This window comes from Alternaria triticimaculans, assembly GCF_023758025.1.
Source record: "Alternaria triticimaculans strain BMP 0046 chromosome Unknown scaffold_49, whole genome shotgun sequence".
NCBI classification, from domain to species: Eukaryota; Fungi; Ascomycota; class Dothideomycetes; order Pleosporales; family Pleosporaceae; genus Alternaria; species Alternaria triticimaculans.
The window spans coordinates 45,656-56,875 of NW_026056006.1; the positions used below are offsets into that span (position 1 = coordinate 45,656).

Sequence of the window (11,220 nt, forward strand, 5' to 3'; positions counted from 1 at the left end):
ACGAATGATGGGGCGAAGGATCTTAAACGTACAAGAAAGCCCCAACCAGTGCGATGGAAAGGATGATGAGTATGAGAAAGCAGGAAGGCGCGGGAAGGCAGACTGCTGAGCCACAGACGTGCATTCGGGCTAGCGCACCGCCGCAATCAATCTGCAGCATCGCACAACATTGTTGTCCTTGGTGCTGCGTGTCTCAGTTCCAGAATGTCGTCAAAATCCTGGAAGTAACTTAGCGATGAGGTGGCGTTGGAGCATGTGAACGGGGAGCTGTGCACTCTCGACGATGGCGATGGCATCGGAGGTCGGCAAGTTCATGACGTCGCTGCTGACCTCATTGTGATTGGCTGCATCCTCAGCCAGTGGGCCCGAACGCTTCAACCCACAATCTATGTGGCCATCTCCGCGTCGTCAGCTCTACACATCCGCTCTACCTGACGGCCAAATGTCGCTCATCCAATCGTCACGGAAATAAAGGTCGGAACCGACTCTTCGATTGCGTCCCGTGACTGACCTGGCAACAAAGGCTCCGATCTTACCGCAGCGCCGCAGCGCCGTGATCCTTCGCACCATGTGAACGCCGAGGGTAGAGCATTTAGGCAAAATGCAAACGACGCGCTAACATCCCGCTGTGGAGTCTCCACACTCATGGGCTACCAACTCGTAGAGAGGCGGGGGCTGGCGGCATGGGCGTCCGCGGACCGGCAGATACGCGCTGTTAATTTATACGACGCGCGGTGGCTGCTCGGTATGCCTCTGGATATGCAAGCTGGACGACAAAGCCTGTTACTCTACCAGAAGTTCGGATCTGAATGGCATTCATCTTGAGCAGGCCATCGCAAGACAGAGGCATCAGGTTAAAAAGGCGGTCGGTCTCGTGCCAGCTCCAACACGTAACAATCTCACAAAACGGTCGATTCAGCCGTGATTGCTCAGCATCTGTGCGCCCAAACGCGTTCTCCCCGCGTCGCCTCCACCCTCCGCGACTCTTGTCAATAGTGCGCCCAGCCGTCAGTGGCTTCTAGCCTGCTTCCTCGCGGGACGTTACAAGCAATGAAGCGCCAATGCCAGGACAGCCACCAATGCTTGAATCGCTGCCGCAGCCCGAAATAAGCGTTGGTGCCATGGAGCTTAACCGTCTCTTTATCCGCCATGGGAAAGCTTCGCAGCATCAACCACTCAGCGTGTAGGCCCGTTACCCGAGACAATGGTATGCTGACTTGGGTGGCCGCCCGAGCGAAATGGAAATGCATATGTAGGACTCCATTCCCCATGTCTTCCCTGATCTTGGGATTCAACTGTCAAGGGCTTCGCGAAGAGCTTACTGACTAACCCTGCACTTTTGTGCCTTGCCCATTCTTTGACGATCTTTACTTCGATCTTTCACGTACGAACGCACTCGAATCGTTATCATGGCTCCAGTCGGTGGTGGTGCCGGCGACTTTGAGGTGGCCGCTCTGGCTCGCCGTCAAGCGCTCGCAGGTGCATCGGGACCCATGGCCCTGGTCAAAAACGCGAGAGTGTTTGGTATCGCATGCTTTGCCTGCCTGGGTGGACTGTTGTATGGTTACAACCAGGGTGTCTTCTCTGGTGTTCTGACCATGCCCTCCTTCAAGGAACGTAAGTAACGTTTCACCACTACAACCGCAGGCAAGTCACTTACAGATGCTCAGACATGGGCGACTACATCGAGAATCAAGAAACACTTGAATGGAACTCGTCCAAGCAGGGCTGGCTCGTATCAATCCTCGAACTCGGTGCATGGTTCGGAACAATGTACTCTGGATTCATCGCTGAGATCCTCTCCCGTAAATACGCCATTCTCGTCAGCGTCGCAGTCTTCATGGTCGGTGTCGTCGTTCAATGCACTGCTTCCGCCGGTCAAGGCCACAATGCTATTCTCGGTGGCCGTTTCGTTACCGGTATGGGTGTCGGAGCCTTGTCCATGATTGTCCCCATGTACAACGCCGAGATCGCACCTCCCGAAGTCCGAGGTGCGCTTGTGGGTCTTCAGCAACTAAGCATTACCCTGGGTATCATGATCAGTTTCTGGATCGACTACGGCACCAACTACATCGGTGGCACCGGCAGAGACGGACAGAAGGAGGCTGCTTGGCTTCTCCCTCTCGCTCTGCAACTGGCCCCCGCTGTGCTTCTCGGTGCTGGTATGATCTTCATGCCTTTCTCTCCCCGTTGGCTCGTCCATCACGGCCGTGAGGCAGAGGCGCGCCGTGTGCTCGCCAATCTTCGTAGCCTCCCCCAGGAGCACGAACTCATCGAGCTTGAGTACGCCGAGATCCGCGCGCAAAGTCTCTTCGAGAAGAAGTCTTTGGCTGAGCGCTTCCCCCATCTCCAGGACATGAGCGCGTTGTCGGTCTTCAAGCTGCAATTCGTCGCTATTGGCAGTCTCTTCACCACTAGGGGCATGTTTAAGCGAGTCCTGATCTCCACGCTCACCATGTTCTTCCAACAATGGGTAAGTGACTACGTGCGAATCGCATAACAGATGTGTACTGACTGGTAAACCAACGCTTAGACGGGTATCAACGCTATTCTGTACTATGCTCCGAGCATCTTCCAAGACCTTGGTCTATCGGGCAACTCGATCAACCTTCTCGCCACAGGCGTTGTTGGTATTGTCATGTTCCTCGCAACAAGTAAGTTCTCACCATGAGATACCACATGACTTCCTCGCACTAACGAATTTACAGTCCCTGCGGTCATGTACGTCGACAAACTGGGTCGTAAGCCCGTACTCGTCAGCGGTGCCATCGGCATGGCAGCCTGCCACTTCATCATCGCCGGTATCTCTGCCAGCTACGAGGACAGCTGGGCCAGCCACCAGGGTGCTGGCTGGGCTGCCTGTGTCTTCGTGTGGCTCTTCGTCATCTTCTTCGGCTACTCATGGGGTCCATGTGCTTGGATCGTCATTGCGGAGATCTGGCCCATGTCTAACCGACCATACGGTATCGCGCTCGGTGCTTCGTCTAACTGGATGAACAACTTCATTGTCGGTCAAGTCACCCCGGATATGCTTACGCATCTTCGTTATGGCACCTACATCTTCTTCGGTATATTCACCGCTATGGGCGCTGCGTTTATTTTCTTCTTCTTCCCGGAGACTAAGGGTGTTTCTCTCGTAAGTTTTCTCACTCGACCATCTGCATGCGTGCTGTTTGTTAACGACTATTTCAGGAAGAAATGGACTCCCTCTTTGGCTCCGCCGGTACCGCAGAGCGCGAGAAAGAGCGCTGGGCCGAGGTTCACCGCGAAGTCGGACTTACCGACCTTCTCGCGCGCTCTGGCCTCGTGCATGACGATGGCGTCGCCGACTTCCACAAAGGCAGCATGGAGAAGGAGAAGCCAGAGGTTCTCGAGCAGGCATAATTCCTGCTTCAGTAGACCTGTTGACTTGAGTAAACTAGTCTGGGTAAGGGGCTATCGGGAACGGACGACTTGTATATACTCTTTCGCTTAGCAAATCGTTCTATCTTGATATATTGGATCGCAAGCCTCAAAGCGAATATTCACTCTGACATGAAATCTCTCCTCCTCATAGTTTGCCTCGCGACCTTGGCCTCACCCCCACCACGCCTCGCAACAGTCGTGACAACCGGTCTCTTCGGTGCCTCCTTCCTCGACCCAACACCCCGCTTTCCATTCTCCCGCTCTAATCTCTCCCTCTCCGCTTCCTCAACAGTCTGCTCCTGGATCCTCATCGCCACCTCTTCCCACACGCCCGGCACACCCGTCTTCATCGTGTACAACCGCCCTTCTTTAACGTAGAATTTGAACCGCGGTTCACTCATAACTTCCAGCATGCGCTTGAAAATACCCTTTTCCCTCTGCCTCTTAACCCACGCTTCGCTCTTCGGTAACTCGATGTTGGCTAAACGCAGTTTCTTTGGCGGCAAAGCGCGGAGCTCGTGCAGGAAAGCGGTGGTGTGTTTGCGGAAGGGGAAGATTCGCAGAGTAACGAATTCGAGCTTTGTGTTTGCGGTGGCGGCGGTGTTTTGGCGGAGGGACCTGGCGAAACGGAGGAGTTCGGGCCGGGAGCGGCGCGCGTAGTTGGCGGTGGTGGGAATTTGGAGGAAGACTTGGTGGACGAAGGGGGCGGTTAGGTAGGCGAGGGTTAGGGTGGGGATGGTGCCGAGGATGCCGACTGGGGGTTGTTAGATTTCTTGCAACACCAACTGGATGAATACAGAAAACGTGTGGCGTTTGTTTGCTTTGGTTCTGAGGCAAGGTTGTGGTTGAAGGGGTATGTAAGGGAACATGATGCCGCCACCACGTGATGAGTGCTGATTCGGACGTGCCCAAGACGGGTCGGACAGATAAGGGGCGTGAAAGAAATATGCCCACGTATGATGAGGCCAGATTTAGAGCGCATCGATGTGACGAGAGAGGGGAAATGGTTCGGTGCATTTGGCAAGGAAAGTGGTGTAAATGAAGAGATTCGGGTCGTGAAAGTTCACCAGGCATTAACAAAGTTCACTTACCGGTTATGGCCTGCATCTTCCGTACTCTCTCATCAGGTTGATTCTCGTTGTTCCACAATGGAGGTACACCGAAGACGAGAGTTGTGCCGAATTGCAACAAGGCCATTGCTTTCCAAAAGGATATCCACGTCGTTCGTGCGTCGCCCGCATCGTAGATCAGTAGTCTTGACGCATACACTGGACATCTTCGTTAACGATGACTGCTTCTTGTTCGTCGTCCGACTACGTTCGAGCCATTACCTACTCTTCTCGTTCTCTTTTCCGACTGGTTCGGGTGCCGACTTGGGCTTCTTTCCCCTTTGTAATGGTAATGTGGGATCTCTGCGTATTGTGGTGAATTTTCGTTGGCAACTCCGGCATATGTGCCCATTGAGGCGAGATTGAGCGACTGGTCGTGTGCCTCTAAGTGTGGGTGCAGTGCTTCGAAAAGCGGCCACAAAGGCGAGAAGCCGTGGCTGCATGCTGTCTGCACCTGCGCAGTCAACGGCCGTGAAGAAAATTGCACACGTGTGTGGGCTTCGTTAGGCCTCGATGCGCTGGATTCCTTCGCTGCGCGACCGCGAGGTTTGGCCGCTGGATGTCGGACTTAGCAGGAGGCTTACTCAGCAATGAAGCTGGACGGACGTGTAAGGGCGTGGACGGGCTGCGATGGTGCTTGTTGAGATGTCACGGTGTCACGTGGGATGAGCGGCTTGCCGCGGCAACTCTAGCCGAAGCGGGTCAAGCTCGTGTGCGGAGAGATGCCACGGTTCCCTCGACCAGCGACAAGCGGCCCACTCAACGACCGGCGCCGTCATGCTCCTTTCTCGGTTGTAAGCTATCTGTTGCAGTGTTTTAACGTCGTTGCGTGCGCTTCATGTGATCAGTCGAGAGCATGTTGTTCGCATTTGCGCTGCTGTCGCTCGTTTCCTTCTTGTCCCTCGGATACGCCTACCAGGGCCTCAGCGACCACACACTCAAGCACCTGCCGGGACCGGGCGATGACTTCGACATAAAGAAAGGCTCTTTGCTGGCGCCAATCCTGGTACCCAGAGTCTCTGGAACCGAAGGCAATGTCGCCGTACGCCAACATTTCCTAGACTTCTTCAAGTCGCAATTACCGGAATGGAGGCTGGAAATGCACAACTCGACGTCGACGACGCCCGTGAGCAAGGGCAAGGAGGTCCCTTTCGTGAACATCATTGCGACACGCGATCCGCCGGGTAGCTCCGAGGGCGACGTCTCGAGATTGGCTCTCGTGGCCCACTATGACAGCAAGTACACGCCGACTGGCTTCATTGGGGCGACAGACAGCGCGGCCCCATGCGCCATGATCCTGCATATAGCGCGCAGCATTGATGCGGCGCTGACGAAGAAATGGGCGGCGGCCGACCCCGACGACTTCGACGTGGAGCACAAGGGCGTGCAGATACTCCTGCTGGACGGCGAGGAGGCGTTCAAGAGCTGGACCGACAGCGACAGTCTCTACGGCGCGCGGTATGGTTTACCTTATCTTTCTTGGCGATCACCTACTGACGCATATCAGAGCCCTCGCTGAAGACTGGGAGTCGACGTTCCATGTCGCATCGTCGATATACCGCACCCCGCTCGATTCGATCGACCTATTCCTGCTACTTGACCTTCTGGGCTCCAAGGGTCCAAAAGTCCCCTCATACTTCAAGACGACACATTGGGCATATAAGCACATGGCGACTGCTGAGGCTCGCCTGCGGAAGCTAGGCTTAATGAAGTCGTCCCCAAACCACGAGTCGAAGATGGCAAAGCGCGAGAACAAGAAGCCTCGCGACGAACGTCCGTTTCTGCCCGACGCGAACAAAGGAAATGATCAGTTCATGGGCGGCTTCGTGCAGGACGATCACGTTCCGTTCATGGCCCGCGGCGTCGAGATTCTGCACATGATCCCGACGCCCTTCCCGCATGTATGGCACACGATTGAAGACGACGGAGAGCACTTGGATATGGATACAGTCGAGGACTGGACGAAGCTGGTCATGGCCTTCACTGCAGAGTGGATGGAGCTAGAGGGCTTTTTCGACTTCAAGGCAGAGAAGCGGAAGCAGGATGGCGAGAAGTCGGAACTGTAAGCATCTTCCCATCAACTTGAATGCTTGTAAGTTAACGTACCGTAGTGAGATACCCTAAACCCTACCAATGAATTGTTTCGAATGTATAATCGAGCTGTGCAGCGCATTGTGACATGTTTTGAACGACTCGACACCACGCTTGGTGATGCTTACAGAGACAAAGCCAAGTCACGTTCACAAAGCAGACCTCTCGCATGTCTTTGACCAGTGACTCGTTAAAGACACTTGTGTGGCCCATACACGTGATCTCTTGAAGTTGTTTTTGTAGCAATGTCTCGAGCATCACTTCCGCATTCATCTCACACTGTATGCGCTTCTAGTAGCCAATGCTCGCTTTCTGGAATACTAGCATTTACCCATTTACAAACATTTCACTGAACACTACCCAACCGCCACCACGATGCCAAAAGGCAGTGCCAAGAGGCGTAACCCGCGACCGTACCACGGCTCTGCAGAGCCGTATGAGACTCACCAAGGCTCATCACACAGACGTGGTGGTACGCACAAAGTACGCGATGAGAACAAGACCGACTCCGTCTACGACAACTTGAACTACAAAGAGCTAGTCGAAACAGCAAAGGAGCGCAGTATCTACCGCAAGGATATGAAGAAGGTAGAGATGGCTTGGGCCTTGAAGCACGACGACGAGAATAAAAAGCGTGCTGAACAAGACGCCCGTATTGCACGGCAAAGGAAGCTGGAGGAGGCAAAGAAGGAAGAGGAGAGAAAGGCTGCAGAGAAGAAGGCACAGCTCATTGCTAAGCAAAAGAAAAGAAGAGAGAAAGAGGAGAGGAGAGAGCGCGACGAAAGCGTCAGTGATGACACTGTGAGTGATGCCGACTTGGAAGACGACGAAGACGAGGGAGATGAGTACAATCGCGAGAGATTCGGTGAGGCGCTCAGTGAGGAATCCTGGGATAGCAGTTCTTCAGAGTCAAGTGCTGCATCAGTAAACCAGATCTACGAGCCTGGATGCAGACTTCGCCTTTTCGAATGGCCCAACCAAACCATGCCATCACATAAACCTGGAGGTTGGGATTACAAAAGATGGTGTCCGCTGCCCTTGCCCTGTCCCGTTCCTTATGCACCTCTGAAGATTACAACAATGTATAGCAAGCAAAAGCTCATATTGCCAGGAGCGAAGTACCCACCAGGCGTCGCTCCCGATTTCGTACCCATCCTCAACCCCTTGGTTCGATCCGCAGCGCGTAATGGCCATCTCCTCGGTCCACTCCGCAAAGCCGTTATCGAAAGAGGTACGGATTGGGCTCAACGCACGCTCATTCAGGGCTGTAATGGACACATGTACTTCCACCTCGGCTCTCGAAACGAAACGAAAGTGCTAGCCGACACATACAATAAGTGGTATCTTGAAAACAGAAAGTTGCTGCGCGTCAAAGGGAAAGGCAATGGCGATCCTAGTGATCGCGCTGCACGCCACGCGCAACGGCAGAGGAATAAGGCGAGGATGACGGCGGAGGTGTATGAGGCGTCGCAGTATCGGCCGTTGGCTATGTGCTATGTGCCTGCTTATTTGGGGTACGGTGAGGCGGTTCGAGATGGTGTGGGCAAGAAAAGCTTGGGCAACTTGTTCTTTGTTAGGTTTCCCGGGTGCGATGTACCGCATTATTACTTCTGGGCGAGGGAGGGGGGGTGGGATGATCCTACGGTGGTGAATCCAGGGTGGAATCCTCACGCGTGGACAGACAAGGGTGCTATGCGCATGGAAGAGAACGAGACCGGAGGGGAAGATTCGAGGAATGGTCGGCTTACTAGAACGCAGTTGGTGCGCGTCCGCAAAACATCCGTTGACCTTCCACCCTCTCCACCATTCTCGAATCCAACAAGCATCACCGAGACCATCGCACTCGTCGAGCACCAAATCTACCGCGACGGCCTATCCGGAACCCTCGCCCACTATCGACACAAGTGGGCTGCGAATGGGAAACAACGTGCCTGGCAGACCTTCGCCGCAGCATTACCAAAGCTATGGCCCAGCGGCGAGATACCAAGTGTTCCACCCGTACGTAGCGAACCTGGCGTGAAGCTTTCGATTAAGCTGGCTACGATCGATTGCATGAAAGAATATGGTGAAACGCCATTTAGTCCGTTGAATGGGACTGAGGCGTGGACGAGGGATGATGATAGGGTTTGGGATGTTGTTGAGGTTGAAGTTGAGGATGAGCTCGTGTCACCAATCGCTTCGGCCGAAGAAGACGACGACGCTGAGGGCGAGGATGGAGAAGAAGAGACTGGTGCTTCTGGGGGAGACGACGGCAACGATGCAGACGATGAGGCGTTGTGTCGCCGTGATAGCGTGGTTTCCGTTATGGACTTTACTATGTTAGATTCAGTTGTGGCATGGCTGGAACAAGTCCAGGAAATTCCTGCAGTGTCGCCTACGCCGAGCAAACCGCTTGATGAAGAGACGGAGCTACGCGAGTGGGAGGAAAGGCACCTGCGGGATAGCAACAACTCGAGCGGTAGTGTTGCAATTAACGGCTCGTACCCGTTCTGCTACATAATCTAGGCAGATTTCAAAGCACAAGTAGCTAGAGATTAAGTAGTGTACTACGTAAACTACCTAAACAAGATCTCTAGATTATATAAGAAACTTATATAGAAGACTACTAAATAAGAGAGTTTTATCTTTATATAACTTAGATTAGTACCTTAAGTCTAATTTAAAGTTATCTTTATAAAGTAAAAGATAATAAAAGATATTAAAAGACTTTAAGCTAGTTTCTATTTAAATAATAAAGATAATATTAATAATAATTTAGTAGTAGCTTATTATTATTAAGTAGAAATCTAAATCTTAAGTAATAATACTTATAGCTTAAAGAGCTACTAATTTTAAAAAAGTAAGAACTATTACTAGTACTCTAAAAAATTTATAACTAAATTTTTTACTTACTTTTAAAAGTATAGTATTAAGTAAGCTAAAGCTTAGAGCTTTAGTACTACTACTTTTAAAATAGTTAAAGCTTTTAAATTTTTTAAGCTTATAAAGTAGCTATTTTAATACTAAATACTTTATAAAAGAATTATAATACTAAATACTTTATAAAAGAACTTTATAAAAGAATTATAATCTACTTATATATACTTATTACTAATAAAGTAATATATTTTAAAGCTTTATAGTTAGAATATATATACTAAAATCTTTTTTAGTAAAAGTAAGCTTTTTTTATTCTATAAGTTACTTATAGAAATCTAAAAATATATTAAAGATATAAGTAGCTTAATTCTAATACTAAACGCTACGCTAGTTAAATAATTTATAAGTTTTCTTAGCACTTATAAGAATAAAACTAATTTCTTACTAGTTACTTTACTTTACTTTATTTTACTTACTAAGAAGCTTTACTAAGTTACTTTATTATTACTATATTAATTACTTTTTATATAACTATATTACTATTACTTACTAAAGCTTCTATAAGTAGCTTAGAGTCTATCTAGATAGCTATTCTAAAAGGTATTTTAGTAGCTATTATATAGAAATTTATCTATTTAATATTTAAGGTCTACTCTACTAATACTATTAAAGCTTTTATTATAGCTTCTATTATAGCCTCTATTATAGCTTTTATTAATACTATATTATAAATATATACACTTAAAGTAAGACTTTCTATTATTCTTTCTACTAGCTTTAATTTTAAGAAACTAGTTATTAATATATATAAGTTTTTTAGTAAAACTAAAGACTTTATTTACCTAAACTAGACTAGTACTTATTCTCTTACTACTATTCTAGCTACTAAGCTATTATTATTATTATTATTATTATTAGTTATTTTTAATATTTATACTTACTTCTTTATATATAGAGTAAAGTAAGCTATAGATTTAGATTTAGCTCTATCTAATCTTTTAAATAAAGCTATAAACCTATAGTATAAGACTTTAAATCTAATACTTAATAAGACTAAAAGAGAATAAAATAAAAAAGAAAAAGTATTTATAAATAGTCTCTTAAGTGCTAAGATAGTTAAGTAGATATTAGCTATAATAGACGTCTTTTATAGTAGAAATATCTTCTAAGAAATAAGCTCTAAGTAGTTATTATATTAATATTATTAGCTAGAGATAAAGATAAAGTTATAGTTATAGTTAATAAAGAAGAAATATAGCTAGTTCTATTAGCGTTATATCTATTACTATATATTATATTATTTCTAGTTATTTATAGTTATAGTATAAAGAAAGTTATATAGGTAAGTATAGAATAAGTCTAAAATAACTATATTACTATAGTAATATATACTAAATTAATATTTAAAATTATTTAGTAGTTCTAAAAGAGACTAGCTTAAAGTCTTTTAATATTTTTTAATATCTATTAACGTTATTTTACTATAAAGATAATACTAAATTAGGCTTAAGGCACTAAGTAGTACCTTATACCTAAACTTATAGAGTTTATTTAACTAAAACATATTAAAAAATACTTAGATATTTATTTTAGAACTATTAGTAGATTTTAATAAACTTTAAGTATATTACTATTACTATAAAAACTTCTAACTAATACTATACTTATTTATATAGCTTCTAAGCTTAAGTAGTAATTAAAAACTATATAATATAGTAGTAATATAAATACTAGTAGTTATAAGCTTTATAGTATT

The 11,220-nt window shown here is 47.7% G+C and overlaps 4 protein-coding genes across 4 annotated transcripts; 3 read left to right on the plus strand and 1 right to left on the minus strand.

The window, feature by feature from the left end:
• Window positions 1-1,409: 1,409 nt before the first annotated feature.
• On the plus strand, window positions 1,410-3,384 carry J4E78_011002 (uncharacterized protein; the record flags this gene model as incomplete). Its single annotated transcript, XM_049371576.1, has 5 exons — window positions 1,410-1,617; window positions 1,671-2,473; window positions 2,534-2,654; window positions 2,709-3,136; window positions 3,193-3,384. The coding sequence occupies 5 exons, from the start codon at window positions 1,410-1,412 to the stop codon at window positions 3,382-3,384; spliced, it is 1,752 nt and encodes a 583-aa protein (XP_049216717.1).
• A 140-nt stretch (window positions 3,385-3,524) lies between these two features.
• Window positions 3,525-4,602, minus strand: J4E78_011003 (uncharacterized protein; the record flags this gene model as incomplete). Its single annotated transcript, XM_049371577.1, has 2 exons — window positions 3,525-4,159; window positions 4,497-4,602. 2 exons carry the CDS (start codon window positions 4,600-4,602, stop codon window positions 3,525-3,527), a joined length of 741 nt encoding a protein of 246 aa, XP_049216718.1.
• Window positions 4,603-5,370: 768 nt separating this feature from the next.
• On the plus strand, window positions 5,371-6,580 carry J4E78_011004 (uncharacterized protein; the record flags this gene model as incomplete). The annotated part of the gene is made up of 2 exons (XM_049371578.1): window positions 5,371-5,972; window positions 6,022-6,580. 2 exons carry the CDS (start codon window positions 5,371-5,373, stop codon window positions 6,578-6,580), a joined length of 1,161 nt encoding a protein of 386 aa, XP_049216719.1.
• Window positions 6,581-6,980: 400 nt separating this feature from the next.
• J4E78_011005 (uncharacterized protein) lies at window positions 6,981-9,110 on the plus strand (the record flags this gene model as incomplete). Its single annotated transcript, XM_049371579.1, has 1 exon — window positions 6,981-9,110. The coding sequence occupies one exon, from the start codon at window positions 6,981-6,983 to the stop codon at window positions 9,108-9,110; it is 2,130 nt and encodes a 709-aa protein (XP_049216720.1).
• Window positions 9,111-11,220: the final 2,110 nt, after the last annotated feature.